General features: G+C 47.3%; 1 protein-coding gene across 3 annotated transcripts; it reads left to right on the forward strand.

The window, feature by feature from the left end:
• The first annotated feature begins 1,913 nt into the window (after positions 1-1,913).
• ALAS1 (5'-aminolevulinate synthase 1) lies at positions 1,914-15,895 on the forward strand. Of its 3 annotated transcripts, none has more exons than XM_047843969.1 (11): positions 1,914-2,063; positions 3,051-3,270; positions 5,971-6,198; positions 7,003-7,152; positions 7,569-7,791; positions 8,955-9,139; positions 9,695-9,874; positions 10,225-10,389; positions 12,899-13,167; positions 13,846-14,008; positions 15,587-15,895. In XM_047843969.1, exons 1-11 carry the CDS (start codon positions 1,914-1,916, stop codon positions 15,745-15,747), a joined length of 2,094 nt encoding a protein of 697 aa, XP_047699925.1. In that variant the 3' UTR covers positions 15,748-15,895. The 3 variants fall into 3 exon arrangements, with proteins under 3 accessions (XP_047699925.1, XP_047699943.1, XP_047699935.1); XM_047843979.1 differs by lacking the exon at positions 1,914-2,063 and adding an exon at positions 2,650-2,668; XM_047843987.1 differs by lacking the exon at positions 15,587-15,895 and having other exon boundaries at positions 12,899-13,222; positions 13,846-13,981.
• Positions 15,896-19,222: the final 3,327 nt, after the last annotated feature.

Raw genomic sequence — 19,222 nt, forward strand, 5'->3', positions numbered from 1 at the left:
CACCCTTCCAGCTGGCACCACTCTTCCGGAAGGCTTCTTGGTCGTTGGGATCCCCCCTCCTTCAGTGTCTGGGGAGTAACAGCCTCCTCCTCCATCTGGAATTGTTTACAACATTCTATTTCACTTTCCAAGTGAGTCTCTTTTGTTTCTCAACCTTTCCCTCTATTAAACAGGAAACTCCCAGCTGGAGCCTTGCTGGTTTAAACAATAAGCCTCTGAAATCCATGACTTCACCTGACCCTCCTGCCAACCACAAGTGGCAGGGCTGGGAGAGATTTACAATGAGGAAAATGAACCTCAGAGAGGTTGTGGCCTGCCCAAGGCCAAGTGAGATTCAGTGCCAGGGTTAGAACCCATATTTAGTTCCAATGTCCAGTTCTTTCTGCTTCTGTTTCACCTCTGATCACTCAAACAGTCCCGTGAGGCAGGTAGAACAGGGATTATGATCCCATTGCCCAGATAAGGAAAGTGAGGCCCAGAGAAGAGCAAAACACTCAACACCATCTTCACCATTTCCACTTCTAGGTGCATTTGGGTCTGAGTCCAAGTGCTGACCTTTCCTCATGTCTCCTCTCAGCAGGATGGGGCAGAGCTCGGCCCAGGACTCCTAGGCCAGAGCCCTCTTCATGGGCCCCTGGACTGGTCCTGGTGCCATTCTGGACCCAGCTGCCTCCTCTGCATGTGGAGACTCCCCTTGCCTGCCTCTCAGCTGGCTGGAGACTCAAGAGAGAGGGAATTAAGAAGTACCTGGACACATCTTAGTCACCATCACTCTGGACTTTGTCCCTCTTATTATTTAAAAAAATTTTTTTTCAACGTTTATTTATTTTTGGGACAGAGACAGAGCATGAACGGGGGAGGGGCAGAGAGAGAGGGAGACACAGAATCGGAAACTGGCTCCAGGCTCTGAGCCATCAGCCCAGAGCCTGACGCGGGGCTCGAACTCCCGGACCGCGAGATCGTGACCTGGCTGAAGTCGGACGCTTAACCGACTGCGCCACCCAGGCGCCCCTGTCCCTCTTATTATTAATGCCCAGCTAAGGAAGGAGCAACCTGGATGGCCCCTTCAAGACTGGAGGAAGGCAGCTGTGAGGCCCAGGCCAACCCAGCTCAAGTTAAGTTGGGAAGGGTGTGGAGCAGATTGGTGTTCCTGAGAGGGATTGGCCTAACCCTACCCTGCAGGTGTGGACTGGGGAGACCCAAAGGAGCCATGGCCCAACTCTGAACTTTGGGATGGAGTTTTGAGCCGCCCGGTTGGTGCCGAAGGCGGCCAGCAAGAGACTTCGGACTGCCTGCGATGGAAAAAAAAAGTCATAATAATATGTGTCAAACCCTAACTACGTCAGGCTTTGCGCCTCCACACTATCTCCAGATAGTGCTCAGAGCTGTGTAGTACACGGGTTCTATCCAGCCCAGCCCCTCTTGCCCTTTCTCTGCCTCAGATTAAGTCCCTTCATCTCGGACTCCGAGGGGTCCCCTCCAGCCTCACCCTCTCCCCACATCACCCCCAGAACCACTCCATCCTTGGGCAAATACACCCCCACCTCTTCTGGGAAGCCCTTCGTCACAGACAGGGCGGATCCTGCTTTAGACCGTGGTCCGGAACGCCTTCCTTACCCTCCTTCTTCTATATCCAAGGCACCAGTTTCTACAACCCTATAACGTCCCAGTTGTCCTCAGGGGCACTTCCCCTCCGACTCTGCCCTTTTACAGGGTTCTGAAGCATAGTGCAGTTAGTAGAGAAACAAGAAGAGGGTGTAGGATCCACTACCGTGCCCCTCCTTCTCTTGGCAGGCAATCCGGGAAAGCCCAGGTCCCAACCGACTAGCCAAACCCACGTAGGGGCCCCGCCCTTCCTACGCTAAGAGCTCGACAAGGTACGCCTGCGCGGAGGAAGTCCACGCCCATGGCGCATGCGCGGCGCTCACTCTGGCTGTATATTAGGGCGACGCCGCTCGCGGCCTGAGGGTTCCCGCGGACAAGGGCAACGGTTTGGTTCTGCTTGGCCTGGGTGCCTGCCGACTCCGCCACAGCCGCCGCCGCCTCTGCAGTCCCCCGCGCAGGTGAGGGCCCGCGCTTTGGCTACGGCGCCGGGCAAGGAAGTCCCCGCGTGTCTTGCCAGCCCGCGCCCCGCTCTCCCGGACGTTGGGACCCCATCCCCCACAGCACCCATCACCTGCCTGCTCGGGGTCAGCGTTCATCTCCCAGATTCTTAGCCCATTGGGCTGCCTCAGTGTACCCTATTCAGCTCCCTCCTTACATTTCCTATTTAACTGGCCGCTTCTTTAGAATTCCTTTCTCATACTCTTTCCGTTATTCTCGAGCCCTCAACCCCCGGATAACCTCTGACCTCTCCCCGCCCAGGACTACGATCTAACTCCAGACCCAACACCCTCGATTTTATAGTTCCTTCCTCTCCCCAGTTAGCCCCAACCGTACTTCCCCTCGTTTTCCTGCCCTTCTTTATGTCCCCTCCTTTCTCAGTTTAGTTTTGTTAGAGCTGTGGGGGATGACCTCAGGGAAATCCTTGCCTCTGGGACCCAGAGCCCAGCTGGGTGCCTTCCTGGGGTCTGGGGATGTGAGGACCAGGAGAAGTTTAGGATCCCTAGGAGTCCTCTGCCTGGATGAATGACAGTGACTTCTTCCCTAGCCTCACTTCTCCACCTGGGTGTGTGCCAACGTGTTTTATCTGCACTGTGCATCTTCCTCAAGGAGCCTCTGACCTCCCAAACCTGTTCCTGACTTGTCCCTTGTTGTCTCAGCCCCTTGGTGGTTAATCATCGGTATTTACTTCACTTGGTAAAGTTGCTTTGCAGGTGCTTTTGTGTAGAGCTGGGGAATGAAAGGAGAAGTTGGTGACCTGGGTAGAGTATGGTCACCACTAATTAGTTGAGTCCCACATGAATGCTGTCCTTAGACATTATTATGTGAGACTTGTTATATCCCAGGGTACCCTTGCTATAAACTGTGGGAAACACCTGAACCCAATGACCTTGCAGTAGTATTTGCCTGATTATTAAGTGTTGATGTCACTCATTGTCTTTCTATAGGATCAGTGCACCCTCTCGGACATGGAGACTGTTGTTCGCCGCTGCCCATTCTTATCCAGAGTGCCTCAGGCCTTTCTGCAGAAGGCAGGCAAATCTCTGTTGTTCTATGCCCAAAACTGCCCTAAGATGATGGAAGTTGGGGCCAAGCCAGCCCCTCGGGCCCTGTCCACTTCAACAGTACACTGCCAGCAGGTCAAAGAAACCCCTCCGGCTAATGAGAGTAAGTGTCATTGGCAATAAAGTAGGAGGTGGCAGTGTTAGCATTCATCACTAGACTAGAAGCACTTCTAGTCCACAGCGGTGATGGGGGCACAGTAACAGAGGGAGTTACTCTGTGTCAGGCTTGATTCTTTGCATGGACTATCTCACAGTTGGCATCCTAACCCTGCAAATATGCACTTTTAGTTTACCCATCTGGAAAGGTGAGACGGTGGCCAGTGTGCACCTTACAGGTTTATGGGTTGTATTCGATGTCTGTTGGAGTTTTAGTGTTCATCAGTACCTCATTCACATAAATATAAAGTTGGGATGTTCCAGTTCAACCTTTCCTTCATTAAATATTTGGCTCTTTGGCTTTTTTTTTTTTTTAAATAGGCTTTATTTTTTAGAGCAGTTTTAGGCTTGCAGCAAAATTGAGTGGAAGCTTTTGGCTTTTAAAGTTGTAACTTTTTTCTTTTCTAAATTATTTTTTTTTATTGTGGTAAAATGCACCTAACATAAAACTTACCATTTCTTACCAACTGTATGTACAGTTCAGTGGTGTTAAGTACATTCATATGTTTTTAAATTTTTTTTAAGCTTATTTATTTTGGGAGAGACAGAAACAGCAAGAGCAGGGGAAGGGCAGAGAGAGAGAGACAGAGAGAATCCCAAGCAGGCTCCACACTGTCAGTGCAGAGCCCGACCACCATCCAATTTCCAGAGCTCTTCAGCATCCCAAACTGAAACTCTGTGCTCATTCAACACTAACTCCTCCCCCCCCCCGCCCCCCGTAAATACCATTCCACTTTCTGTTTCTGAATTTGACTGCTCTAGAAGCCTCACATAAATGGAATCATAGAATTCATTAGTGATTTTTTTAATACATGTATCTTTATTTTATGTATGAATCTTTAAATTTTTTTAATGTTTATTTATTTTTGAGAGAGGCAGACATGAAGCAGACTCCAGGCTCTGAGCTGTCAGCGCAGAGCCTGACATGAGGCTCGAATTCACGAACCGTGAGATCATGACCTGAGCCGAAGTCAGACGCTTAACTGACTGAGCCACCCAGATGCCCCTAAATTTTGTTTTTAATAAAGAGATCAGAGTTGGATGTAGTTTTTCTCTGGCTCTACCAGGAGAGGATGTGGCTTTTCAGGTTTCACTTAATCCTAGAGAATAATTTACCTTGTAAACTCTGTTAGGTGTGTTCTCTGGATGTGTTTCTTGTAAGAAAGGAGTGTTTTGTTTTGTTTTTTTTGTAAGCAGAAAGGATATAATCCTGTGTAGGATTTCTTTCCTCTTTACTCTTTTAGGAGTTAGTTATGTGTTTTTCCTGAATAGTCAAGATCCTCTTTTACTATTCTGTCCCTAGTATAGAGGAAGTTGAGTAAAACGTGGCTTGTTCACTTGATAGATGTTGCAGCCATTGCAAATGATATTCACAGGCTATTTTGATCTTTATGATGAAAAGGGCAAAATAAGCAAGCACATGCAGAATAAGTAAAACTTTTTTAAACTTGCACATATGTAAAAAAATATGTTTTTAAAAAAACATAATTTACTAAGATGCCTGCAGTGGTTATGTTTTGAATGATAGAATGCTTTTTTTCTAGATTTCCCACAGTGAATGTGTATTACTTTTATAATGAATGACATGGACTTCAAAGCAATTTTTTGATTTTATAGAAAATTTTAATGAAAACTGCATTGAGACATCTTACCAAGTTGTAGAAGTTAGCCTCTGACTCACAGTATTCCAGGAAGATGCAGAATAAGACTTTACTAGAAGGAAGGTGAATGAATTTGCTTCAGGGGAAAGGAGAGTCATTGTGAGTAGAAGCACAGTTACCAGCCAACTGTGTTAAGTCAGTGAACTAGTTTGATGCATTTAGATGAGCTAGTAGATGCTGTGTATGTGATATCCATGTGGTTTTTTCTTGGCATATACTAATACTTTGAATTCTGTTAGACAAAAATGTAAAGAGTTCACTTTTAGCCTAATTTCTTTTGTTAAGAAGAAAATCAGTAGTTTGTATGTTAAGCAACAGCAAGCCTTTTTGTCAAGAACGTGTTTTGAAAATATAAGCAGAGAGGGGCACCTGGGTGGCTCAGTCAGTTGAGTGTCTGACTTCAACTCAGGTGATGATCTCGGGTTTGTGAGTTCAGGCCCCACGTCAGGCTCTGGACTGACAGCATGGAGCCTGGAGCCTGCTTCAGATTCTCTGTCTCCCTCTCTCTGCACCTCTCCTGCTTGTTCGTGCTCTCTCCTCAAAAATAAACATTAAAAAAATTAAAATATATATATAAGCAGAGAAAAAAATTCTATGAACATTTCTCCTTACCTTCAAGAGTGTGTCCCCTCCTGAAATATGTTGTGTGTCATTAGGGTAGATTTACTGAAATCCATCTCAAGAACTGTTGGCTGTCTGAAACTAGAAAATACTACTTTTGGTGGATTTATAAGGGAAAAATACTGTGGGTTTGAAAGGTAACTGGATCATGCCAATTAACTCCTCACAGGCACATTGATTCCAGTGAGGCAGATGAGAAAATGGTTCAATTAGCAGAATCTAATAAAAGTCAACTTGTGCCTAAAATGTGGGGGTAGAGTAAGTATAAAACTTCTCTGTGAGGCAATAAGAGAAAGAAACAAGGGACTTTCTTGCGTGTTGTGCAACCAGATCTGATGCTTCAGTTTTTCCATTTCACCCCCCAGAGGACAAAACTGCCAAAGCCGAGGGTCAGCAGGCTCCTGATGGATCCCAGCAGACTCCAGATGGCATACAGATTCCGTCTGGACATCCCTCCCTTGCCACAAGCCAGGGCACTGCGAGCAAATGCCCTTTCCTGGCAGCCCAGATGAGCCAGAAGGGCAGCAGCGTCTTCTGCAAAGCCAGTCTAGAGCTTCAGGAGGATGTGCAGGAAATGCATGCCGTGAGGAAAGGTAAACAGATGACTGGAACCATTAGGAGGAGTACAGAGGTCCTTTTGGTTCTTTTGATCCTCCAGATTTATGTATGAGCTCTTATTAGGGTAGTATTTGTATAGAAACTTCCTCTTTTAGGGCCAAGGAAGAAGGTCATCAAGATTGGAGTCCGAGGACCATATGACAAAATGTGGGACTTTCTTCCTGGTGTGTGTGTAGGATATGATCACCTTTTATAGTAATTGCTTCATTTCTGAAAATACCCTGATGGTGTAAGCTGTTACAAAACTGCCCTTTCTTTCTTTCTTTCCTGCTATCTGGTGGGATAAAAGGTAAAAAAATAATACTGCAATAATTGATGGTCTTAGGACTCCCAAGCTGTGTGTCTTACTGATGGTGATTAAGAGGCAACCTTAATTCCAGTTGTGGCTATGTCCACAGAGCACCCAGGGTCCCCAGAAAACCTCACCAGCAGAAATGATGCATATGGCTGGAATTGTTTTCCATGAAGAAAATTGAGATTAGGGTTGGGTGGAGTGGGAAGGTGGGGAAGGCATGCCAACCGGCTAGAAAGCTTTGGACTTTAATGTTTATTAAAGCTGTCTGGTAGCTCTGAAAACAAAAGAAAACAACACCAGGCGTTGACCATTAAAATAAAAGGGAGGGAGAAAACTTCATACACTCAGTTACTACTAACTTTGGTTATGATCAGTTTTTTTTGGTGAACTAGACAGTAATTCACTTTTGACAATATTTTGACAATTCAATATTGTGAACTCAAAATAGAATGTTGGTTCCCTTCACTTGTTACTTCTGTTACAGAGGTTGCCCAAACCTCAGTGAACCCCAGTGTGATTAGTGTGAAGACCGACAGTGGGGAGCCAAGTGGGTTGCTGAAGAACTTCCAGGATATCATGCGAAAACAAAGACCAGAAAGAGTATCCCATCTTCTTCAAGATAACTTGCCAAAATGTACGTCTCATCGTTATTTGCCTGATGCAGGAGAGGGTTTTTAACGTAAACATACATTAGATTAAATACAAGATTGCATGGTGAGTTGTGGATTAAAAGCTGTGTGTTTTGCTTGATACAAGTAGGTGTTCTTGGCCATAGTAAATACAAATCCTGTTGGTAACCTGCCTTCTGTCCCTTAATACCTACCTTTCTGTGCCCTAGCCCTGTATTAAACAGTTGACATACACAGTCTCATTTGAAAGCTTCACGATCTCAAGATGAGGATGTCATGTAACTTGCCCACATGAGTACTTCATTAATTTGTCCAGAAACTCCCTGCCATTAGATGACCAAGCAGGGGTTGGAACCCAGGTCTTTTGCCAAAGCCTAGATGTGCTTCCTAACCATCAGACTGTCCCATCTTTGGTTTTTAGCTGTTTCTACTTTTCAGTATGATCGTTTCTTTGAGAAGAAAATTGATGAGAAAAAAAATGACCATACCTATCGAGTTTTTAAAACTGTGAACCGGAGGGCACACATCTTTCCCATGGCGGATGACTATTCGGACTCTCTCATCACCAAAAAGCAGGTGTCGGTCTGGTGTAGCAATGACTACCTGGGAATGAGTCGCCATCCACGAGTGTGTGGGGCAGTCATGTAAGTAGCCCTCAGCTTTCAGATACCGCTGAAATTGCCAATTATTTGGCAAGACATTGATGACTTAGAGGGATTGGATCTTTTATGGGGGGAATATTTAGCAGCTGAAAGTGTACCATAGCAAAATACTATTCTCAGCCTTTGAAAATATCTACAGGTTACTTTTTTTAATTAAAAAAATTTTTTTTAATGTTTATTTATTTTTGAGAGAGAGAGGGCAAGTGGGGGAAGAGAGCAGAGAGACACAGAATCCCAAGCAGGCTTCACACTGTCAGTGCAGAGCCCGATGTGGGGCTTGAAGCCACGAACCGTGAGATCATGACCTGAACCAAAACTAAGAGGTGCTTAACTGATTGACCCACCCAGGCGCCCCTCTGCGGATTACTTTTAAAAGAACTCGAGTGCACAAGTAGTTGGTAGAGCCCCTTTGTGTATGAGGGTTCAAGTTTATTGGCTCATTGACTGCTCCTGTCTATTCACCCACTACCACTCCTTAAGTGAGTGTGCCTTTAACACCAGGCAGCCTTGCACAGAGGCATCCCTGCTGAAACTTTGGATGGAGAGCTATAAATCTAGCAGCACTGGAGGAAAAGCTACTTCAAAAAGACATTTAAAAAGATGGTAGATCCTGTCATTCATGTTCTTTAGGAGGTTCGCCTGGCTGAGGACACTTGAGAGAGTTGCTTGTCAAAGTCTCCAAGGAGGCTTGCTAAAGAGAGTCCAGTCTGAGGTGTGTTGATAGATAAATCCTAACATTATGTGACTGGTTTTTGGAGGGTTTAGGTTCAGGTAACCGCCATCCAGGATGTCCATGTAGCGACTGATGTGTTTGGAGAGAAGGGTATTTGTCAGAATAAAGAAGCCTTAGTAAATTAACTCAGCTAATACTAAGTACTTAGTTGATTGATAAACGAACACTTGTTTTTGATCCCTGGAGTTATCCTCAGGGTATCATCATCCTGGTGTTGACACCAAATGCCACCTAGTCTGAAGATGAAGTCAGTTGAAACTTCTGGCTCCTGGTTTCACCATGAGAGAGTGCTAGATCAATGTAAGGTTCAGTATCCTAGCTCCTAGGGAAAGGAATGATTCACATAGTGTTCAGAACCATGAGATTTATTTTCTGCTCCCTCCCCAATTTTTTTTTTTTCTTTAAATAAAAGGGACACTTTGAAACAACATGGTGCTGGAGCAGGTGGTACTAGAAATATTTCAGGAACTAGTAAATTCCATGTGGACCTGGAGCAGGAGCTGGCTGATTTACATGGGAAGGATGCAGCACTCTTGTTTTCCTCCTGCTTTGTGGCCAACGACTCGACCCTGTTCACTCTGGCTAGGATGATGCCGGGTAAGGAAGCCTGTCATGGGTGCCTTAGAGTTTTTTGAGTTTCCTAGTAATAGCAGGGATATTGACAACAAAGAGGGCTTACCAAAAACAGTTAAGAGCAGTGATAGTATCTGGGAGCATTTTTCCTTGAATTGAGCATCAAGTGCTCACTGCACATGAAAAGTTCCAGCAGCAAATGATACTAATGAAGAAGCAGATTTGAAGGGCTGTCCTTAAGCTAATTGCTTCAAATGTGTGTTGTCTGCTAGGAAAATCCTTTGAAGAATTCTGTTAATCATTGGTAGTTATCTTTTGATAAAGTTTGGAATAAGGTGGCCAGATTTAAGAGCAGATTGGTTGTCTGCCCAGTGGTTATTCTATTCTACACCTATGGGCCTTCTCAAAAGAGAAGCACTAGTTCATGGTTTTCCCAGGAAGAAACTGGCAAGCAGTGTCTTTCCTACTGGGCAAAGCAGCACTTTCAGGGCAAAGTCTGTTGTCCCTGACTGTCTAGGAAATAATTTGTCTTTGGTGCAGATGGCTTGATAAATAGTGAGGTTTTTTGTATCCTGTTAGGCTGTGAGATTTACTCTGATTCTGGGAACCATGCCTCCATGATCCAAGGGATTCGGAACAGCCGAGTGCCAAAGTACATCTTCCGCCACAATGACGTCAGCCACCTCAGAGAACTGTTACAGAGATCTGACCCCTCGGTCCCCAAGATTGTCGCCTTTGAAACCGTCCACTCAATGGATGGTAAGTCTAAGTAGAGGCCAGTCTGAAACCTTAAATGAAAAACAAGCTGGGCCTGGACTCTTTAAATAAAGTGTAATGTTTATTTTGTTTTTGCAGTTTCTTTTCATTCTGCTAGGAATTCGTATTTGGTGGACATTGTATAGGTTTGAGGGAACGTAGGTTTTTTTACTCTGGCTTTTACTAGGCTCTGAGAACCTTAGATAAACTAGAAACTGGGGGAAATTCATTGTCTTTCCCAGTATTAAAAATGATATCTTTAGAACATAAGCTGTTTTGTTCTGACTGACTCTTACCAAGCAGAAATTTGTGAAGTAGCAAGCTCTTCAAGGCAGTCTGTGTTCTTTCCTCAGGGGCAGTGTGCCCACTGGAAGAGCTATGTGATGTGGCGCATGAGTTTGGAGCAATCACCTTTGTGGATGAGGTCCATGCCGTGGGACTGTATGGGACTCGAGGTGGAGGGATTGGTGATCGTGACGGAGTTATGCCCAAAATGGACATCATTTCTGGAACGCTTGGTATGTATACTCTGCACATTCTGTAATCTGCACTAAAGTTATATTTTCCTGGGGCTCCTGGGTGGCTCAGTCAGTTAAGCATCGCTCAGGTCATGATCTCGTGGTTTGTGAGTTCGAGCCCCGCACCGGGCTCCACACTGACAGTGCACAGCCTGCTAGGCATTCTCTCTCTCCTCTCTCTGCCCCTCTTTCTCTCTCAAAAGAAATAAACTTTAAAAAAAAATTTTTTTAAATAAAGTTGTATCTTCCTATCAAGGCCCCAGGACTAACTGGGGTCAGGTGAAGAGACAGTGTGATAGCATTTAAAGCCTGGGCCACTTTCTGGATGAGTTTGTATATTCTCGGTGGTGGCACGGCTGAGCAGAATCCCTTGAATCGTGGAGGCATGATTCCCAGAATTAAATCTCACAGCCTAATATGACAAATACCATTTGTTGCCATCCGAGCTCATTCCAAACATAGTTGCGGTTCTAGCTACATGGCAACAGCGTTTACTCTCTGTACTTCAGATTGTTCCATTATATTGAAGAATCCTAGCCATGTTTTAGAGCATTTGTTGGGACCTACGGGTTCAGGTGTGTGAAGCACTGAGCTCTGTGCCCACTACATGGAGACCATTGCAGTTCACTCTGGCTACTCTGTATCTGCTCCTCCTGGGTGAGAAGCATTATCTCATGGGGTTGGCTGCTGTAGCCATGTTGCCTGCTGGCCATAAATCCCATCTGCATAGCTCCCTGGCTGTGTAACCTGGAACTGCACCTCAGTTTCCTCACCGATACAGGTTTCCCCACTACCTGAAAGTGGAGTGTCCCTTTGAAACGTTTTGTAAGACAAGATGGCATAAAGCAAAGACACAGGTGCTCACAGACGCAGATCAAAGCTCTGGTGGCCTGACGCTGGGGTGCCGCTTGTGCTTCCCAAGGATAGGGCTGGGCAGGGCCACTTTCGTTGCTTGGGGTACGCGGTGCCAAACACTGGAGGCTATTTTCACCTTCCACTTTTTCTCATAAAAGTGAAAGCCCTCTCAGATTTCTTCCGGTGAGTGAAAACCAAGTACTAATGTAGGTCTTTCATAAAAGCAAAGTGGCATAACAACTTTTGAAAAGTAGGGACACCTGTATAAGGGAGCTAACAAGCCCTACCTCATTTTTTGTGGAGAAGATAAGTAAACATGTGCAAGCAATTACCATAGACCTTCTCTTTGCCTATGAGGAGTCTAAGATGAAAATGTGAACTGTAAAACTCTGAAGATTTCAAAAGTTAGTAAGGCAGGGGCTCCTGGGTGGCTCAGTCGGTTAAGTGTCCGACTTTGGCTCAGGTCATGATCTCACGGTTTGTGGGTTTGAGCCCCACATCAGGCTCTGTGCTGACAGCTTAGAGCCTGGAGCCTGCTTCAGATTATCTGTCTCCCTCTCTCTCTGGCCCTTCCCTCTCGAGCTCTGTGTCTCTCTCTCTCTCTCTCAAAAGTAAATAAACATTAAAAAAAAAAAAAAAGGCAGTTGGAGACCCGTGTAGCACTCTGCTGAAATGCCAGTTTACAGCCTGCATTAAGGAAGGGCGGGCCTAAAAGAGTGTCCACCAGCACTGTCTAGGGGCTGAGAACCTTGGGCAAACCAGGAGAGGTCAGGGGTCTCAGGGTAGAGCCCCTGCCAGGAGAAGAGCACTTGTTCGTATGTCTTAATTACAGCAACCATTTTCTTTCAAAGAGCTCTTGTGATGCGGGCTTTGTGAAGGTGTAGTCATTGTGAGCTGGAACAGACTGGAGAGAGAAATTTTCCACTGTAAGAGCTTACACCAACCCAGCCCTCTGTGGGGTTCAAGCAGGAATGTTAATTACAGAACACAATGTTAACATCTAGAAGGACTTCTCGAGCCCTTAATCCTGAAACTTGAGCTACAGATTATACAAAGGGATTTGAGGAGAATCAAAAAGTGAGGTGGGCCCTAAATCAACCCTAACAGGTTCTGAGTTTTCATTTTTCTCTGGGCGATGCTGCTTGTCTGAGTTCAGTGTTTACTTAGGTAGGAGACCATTCTGGTCACACCAAAACAGTTGATGTCTTAGCTGGGTTACATTCTAGCCTCCGGGGGAATGCTCATGGCAAGAGGACATTGCCAGCAGCACGATTCCGATCCTGTCCCAGAGAGCATGCACCACGTACCATGTACAACGTGGGAGGTGGCGCCCTGCCCACTGGGGGAGCAGCCAGTCCGGGTGGGAAGAGACACAGCAGCATGCTCTTCAGGCGCACGGGATGGGTCGCTCAGTGCTAGGCCTGCTGTGGAGATCTGTCCTTTGATCCTAGTCAGATACCAGCGTGGCCATGTGAATTAGGGGAGGACCCTTTCATAACCTCCTCAACTTTCTCCCTTTCAGAAATCGGTGGACATCCCTTTACTTTATAATCTTAGGGCACATTGAGGAGACAAAGATGCTCTAAGGCTGTGCAGCGTCTTGCTGGTACATTCAGGGGCAGTTGCTATAGTAAATGTGGCTGTCTCCTCCTAGGCAAAGCCTTTGGCTGTGTTGGAGGGTACATCGCCAGCACGAGTTCTCTGATTGACACGGTACGGTCCTATGCGGCTGGCTTCATCTTCACCACCTCCCTGCCGCCCATGCTGCTGGCTGGGGCCCTGGAGTCTGTGCGGATCCTGAAGAGTGCTGAGGGGCGGGCACTTCGCCGCCAGCACCAACGCAACGTCAAGCTCATGAGGCAGATGCTCATGGACGCGGGCCTCCCAGTTGTCCACTGCCCCAGTCACATCATCCCTGTCCGGGTAATGACCTGTCTGTGACTGGACTTGCTGGGGGCTGTGCCTCTGCACATGACGTGTGAGATGTTCTGTTTCGTGCCTTCTTGAAGTTGAGGGAGGCAGGGGGGCTGCTGGGGCAGGGGGCTGTAGTCAGTGGCCTTCTGCTCGTTGCTGCCTTTGGCTGACTTCACATTGAAAATGAAGGCTTTGAACCCAGCAGGCTAGAGCAGAGGTTCCTTCTCCTCAACACTGGCCTTAAAAGGGTAAACACAAAGCTTCTGTCTGAAAAGTTCCGGGAGCCTAAACTTGGCTCGCTTTGAAGTATGGCTTTTTATTCAGTTAATTTTGAAATAGGTCTTGCCCTTTCCACTGTAAATAGTAGACTGTTGGTGTCACAGTTGAATTAGTAGAATTAATACAGCTAGTACAATCAAAGCTGCTTCATTCCCACGGTATGCACATCCCTGGATAGGAGAATTAGCTGGCATCAACTGAAGTTGAAGCTTGGGAGGGAGATCAGTGTGAAATTGGCTTCTTACGTGGTTTCCATCCCCCGGACCATACTAAAGCACAGCTGGGCCCTTTAAGTTGCAGGCTTGCACTGCTGCTTGAGCCTGAGCCTCCTGAGTGCCGTGTGCATTAGAATTGCTGCTAAGAGGCAGTCCACGCTGTTGTGACCTTACCTTCTGTTGTCAAACTTAGGTTGCAGATGCCGCGAAAAACACTGAAGTGTGTGATGAACTAATGAGCAGACATAACATCTATGTCCAGGCAATCAATTACCCCACGGTGCCCCGGGGGGAGGAGCTCCTGCGGATCGCCCCCACTCCTCACCACACACCGCAGATGATGAACTACTTCCTTGGTGAGTACCTGGAGAGTGCCGGGACCTCCTCACTGGAGAGTTGCATAAAGCTGTCTTTGCGGTGTGTATAATCGAAGCCCTTCAAAGGCATTCAGAACTGTTTCTTTCTCCAGGTAATTAAGAATGCTCTCAGATGGTATAAAACTGTAAAAGACGTTTGTTTTGATTCACTTTAAGGGGTATACGCCTGCTTTTAGAAGCTCTGAGGGAGCCTGCTCATCCACCCACCGTTTCCATTGCCCCCTTGTCAGGGTGACTCAAAGATATACGGTGACGGCTGGGGAGTAGAGAGAGGCCTCTGAAGGCTTTAGTCTGCCCTGGCCCTCTGGAGCTCGGCCTGGGGCTTCGATTCCCTTGAGGTGCAGTCCCTGAAGCAACCCCCCTCCTTCCCCCCCCCCAACACCTTCTGATAAGCGTAATTGTTCAGTGTTTTATTCTGCTTGTGGTTCTGTACAACCCAACTCAGCACCCCCATGTCCAACCTGAAGGCAGAGATCCAGGAGCTGCTTTCAGCCACAGGTTGGTTCTGCCTCCTGAGCCTCCTCAGGTGGTCCTGCTTGCCTTAAAACCGCATTATTGAGATATAATTTACATACCACAAATTTCACCCTTTTAAAGTACACAGTTCTGGGGGTCTTAGGTCCATCATGATGCTGTGCAACCGTCACCACTATCTGATTCGAGGACCTTTTCATCACCCTGGAGAGAAACCCCATACCCATGAGCAGCCATGCCGTCCCCTTTCCCCAGCCTCTGTCAGCTGCTGACCCCTTTCCGCCTCTGTGGATTTGCCCATGCTTTACATTTCACATAACTGGCATCATACCCTACATAGGTTCTTTATGCCTGACTTCTTTACAGCACAGTGTTTTCAGGGTTCACCTGTGTTGTAGCCTGAATCCTCACTTTCTTTTTATACCGAATAATCTTTTGTATGGACGTACCACATTGTGTTTATCCATCAGTTGATGGACATTTAGGTTGTTTCTGCTTTTTGACTGTTACAAAAATAATGCCACTGGCAACGTTTGTGTTTGACTTTTTTTTTTTTAAATGTTTGTTTATTTTTGAGAGAGAGAGAGACAGAGTGCGAGCAGGGGAGGGTCAGAGAGAGAGGGGGACACAGAATCTGAAGCAGGCTTCAGGCTCCTGAGTTGTCAGCACAGAGCCCGATGTGGGGCTCGAACTCATGAGCCGTGAGATCATGGCTTGAGCTGAAGTCAGATGCTTAACTGACTGAGCCACCCGGGCACCCCAGTGTTTGACTTTTTATGTAGGCCAATGTTTGCATTTCTCTTGCATGCATACTCCCTTCAATTTTTTATTTTTTTTATTTTTACATTTATTTATTTTTGAGAGACAGAGTGAGACAAAATGAGAGCGGGGGAGGGACAGAGAGAGAGGGAGACACAGGATCGGAAAGCAGGCTCCAGGCTCTGAGCTGTCAGCACAGAGCCCGATGCAGGGCTCGAACCCACAGACCGTGAGATCATGACCTGAGCCGAAGTTGGACGCTCAACCAACTGAGCCACCCAGGCGCCCCACTCCCTTCAATTTTTAAAAACTTTTTCCTCACAGAGAATCTGCTGGCCACGTGGAAGAGAGTGGGTCTGGAACTCAAGCCACATTCCTCAGCCGAGTGCAACTTCTGCAGGAGGCCACTGCATTTTGAAGTGATGAGTGAAAGAGAGAAATCCTACTTCTCCGGCATGAGCAAGTTGGTATCTGCCCAGGCCTGAGTGTGTCATGACCTCAGTTACTCACTGAACCCCAGGCCATGTCATAACCACATAGTCTCCAGAGTTGTCTTTATATGTGAATTAAATTATATTAAATTTTAATCTATAGTAAAAGCACAGTCCTGAAAATAAATTCTTGTTTAAGTGATGTGTCCTGTTACTGGGCGCTGAATCAGAAAAATCATTTTTCTTCATGCCTTTCAACTTGGTCTGTATTGCTGAGATACGTGAAATGATGGGCATGTCCTGGTCCTCTGGTAGTGACTGCGGACCCGGCTGGGGTGGCAGACCCTCCTGCTCGGCGTGAACCCAACTTTGTCTTCACTGCCCACTGCCACCCCAGCCCTGCAGCTGAGGGGCCCTGAGCAGGCCAGGCCCCGTGGTGGCCATTACACTCCAGTTCCTCCCCTCTAATTGTGGTCCTGCCACAGCGGTTTCCCTCCCTGCTTTCCCTTCTCAGCTACTGCCTTGGCCTCAGGCTTCCCTGTGAAAGTAGGGCAGTCAGAAGGGAACTGCTTGTCTGTCCCCACTGAATCCTCCAGCCTGTCTGCCCTCTATACCTGGTGATTGTGTCCCTTGCAGAGACAGTGCACGTGTCCGTGCTTCTCTGTCTGACTCCTGCTTTTTTTTCTGGGTCCTATGGTTTCTAGCACCTTCCTACAACCACCTCTAACCTCCTCAGTCATGAGGTCATGAATTTGTTCCCATTGGCCTACAGCAGGCTTTGTCACCCACCCACTAAATAAGCCAGCTCTCCCTTAGTCTAGACCCCCTTTGGGCTACTGCCCGTCCCCTCTGTTCTGCCTCTTTCCCGATCAGCTGCCTCACTTGGTCCTCTGTCCTGCGCCTGCGGAGGCTACTTTTTTTTTTTTTTTTTTTTTTTTAGCCACATTTTGTCTCTATCTTACCAAATCCAATGTTTTTCCTTTCATTGGCTCTCCCAGTGGTCTTTGCGGGTGTCTGTCCTTGGCCTTTTCACAGCTTCCTTCTCTGACCTGTGCTACCAGCCTCTCCTGAACACTGAACTCTCTCACGAACTGGTCCCTTTTTGAATGTTGGGCACCCACCAGCCTCATCTCTAATTGCACTTAGCACTTCCCTCACACCATGTGATCTCTCCCAGCCCTGGGCTTTCAGTTCCAGCTGGTCGCTGCTGACTGCTGTCGAACACCTCGAACCACACAGGTCCAGAGGCACCTCGGCCTGCCCACTCCTCTGCCTTCTCTTCCCTTGTCTTCCAGCATCTACCCACTTACTTTGGTCCCTCATGGAGAAGTCCGCTATCTTTTCTCACACGAGACTGTTGGCAAAGTTCTATAAATTCTGACATACGTGTCAGGCTAGCCCACTTCCTGTCACCTCTGCTACTGCGATCCCAGGTGTGCCATCATCCTGGCATCTGCCCCAGCCTCGACCCCACACGGTAGCCTGAGAGAGCTTTTAAAATTATAAAGTGTATTATGTCCCTCCCCTGCAGAGAACTTTCCTGGGCCTTCCAGTGGCACTAGGATTAAATTCCAGCTTGTTCACACAAGCTGACCATATTCTCTGTGGTCGGGATCCCATCCCACCTCCATTCTCGATTTGTTCACTCTGCTTCATGCGTTGATGCACTCTCCTAGGCCTCAGACCTCCCAGGTGCGCTTCAGCTTCTGGGCCTTGCTGTTAGCCATTGTTTCTTCCCCGGATTTTTCTAGCCTGGATCATGGCATGGCTGCCTCTCTTCACATAGGTCAAGAGTCCTGAGGAGACCTTTCCTGAGCCCCGGGATAAGGCAACCCAGCCCCTCTAGTGTTCTCACTGTCACTTGACCTCCTATTGTGCTGCCCTTCCAAGCACCGGTCACTGCCCGCAGTGACTTTCCCCTGTTGATCATGTGCTCTGTCTCCTCACTTCTATATCCCCAGTGCCCAGCACAGTACCTGACACACAGCAGGCACTGAGCAAGTGTGTGTTGAATGAAAGGGGGTTTTCTTCACTGTAGCTGCCATAATAAAACACCCCAGACACCAGGAGACATCCATTTCTCACAGTTCTGGAGGCTGGGAAGGTCAAGATCAAGGTGCTAACAGATTCAGTTCCTGGTGAGAGGCCTCTTCTTGGCTTGCAGACTATTCTCTTCTTGCCATAAATTCACATGACCTTTTCTCAGAATGTGCAGAGAGAGGTCTCCTTCTTCCTCTTTCAGGCCACTAATCCCACCATGAGGGCCTCACTTCATAATCGAATCTAATTATTTTCCAAAGGCCTGCACCTCCAATACACCACACTGGGGTCAGGGCTCTAATACATGAATTCAGAGAGTACACATTCAGCCCATACCAAATCTACTTCACTGGAAAACATAGGTGAGCTGAAAGAACCCCAAGCAACTGGAGGACAAAGACAATGCCCGGCCTTGCTCCCCTCTCTTAGCTCTAGTAGGGCAGCTGTGGATCTCTCCTCCCTGGAGACAGTTGTACTGGCATTCCTGCCTGGGGCGCACCCTTCTCCAGGACTGGCCCTAGAGAGAGGGGCTGAGTTCTGGTCCCATCAAATAAAGCCACACATCTAGGCAGCCACTGGGCACGATGGGAGGCAACATCACCTCGCAACCACCACACAGTTCCTTTCTGCTCAGGAAACATGTCTCACTTGCTTTCCCAGCCCTGTTTCCACATGAGCGGCTGGGCTTTCCCATTGTTCCCCCCCCCCCCCCAACTCACCCCGTGTTCCCACGCCGGGAACTCCCTCCACCTCTTTTCCTCCCAGTGTGACTTGTTCCTCCAGCCTGGGTAATGTTTCTCTCTGAATACTTAGCAAGACTTCCCTTCCTTCTCATAATACCCAGAGCCAGCTGGGTCAACGAGGTTGGTCACCTTCCTTCTCTCCTCACTGCTACTTGGGGTTATGAGAACAAAGGATGGTGGTACCATCTGCAGGAAGTGGATGGGATTCATGAACTGCTTAAAAATGAGAAGCTGGGCTTCTAATAGGGTCTTGAGTGTAGAAATGTGTGATATCATAGAAATCTTCCAAGAATATGGAGACGTCAGGAGCATTACAGTATCCTTGAGGGAAAAGATAGTTGTCATCGTTGAGCTGAGTTGTTGTCATTGAGTTGTCATTTCCAATCTTAGCGGGGAGAATTTCCTTACATTTAAGTTTTCCTCTATCAGATTTCCCTAAGTCTTGTGCCCAGACCTCTGTTTGTCTAGTACTCACTGCCCCATGACAGCAAAAAGCACAGGAGGCAACACCAGGGTCCTGCTCCCAGCTTCCTGTGCCCCTGATTCAATCACATCTGCCTCCGAAACCCGTTCAGTGCTCCAGGTGGAGGGTCAGTCTCTGGGTACAGAGATGAAAAAGCAAAGCCACATCAGCATGAGCCCCTTACCTAATAATGATGACTGGGGGCTGCTAGGTTTCTCAGACCTTCACACACGTTAGCACCAAGCCTTCTAACAGCCTGCAGAGTAACCCCGGCCACCCCTAT

The sequence above is a fragment of the Prionailurus viverrinus genome, chromosome A2 (assembly GCF_022837055.1).
Source record: "Prionailurus viverrinus isolate Anna chromosome A2, UM_Priviv_1.0, whole genome shotgun sequence".
In the NCBI taxonomy this organism is placed as follows: domain Eukaryota; kingdom Metazoa; phylum Chordata; class Mammalia; order Carnivora; family Felidae; genus Prionailurus; species Prionailurus viverrinus.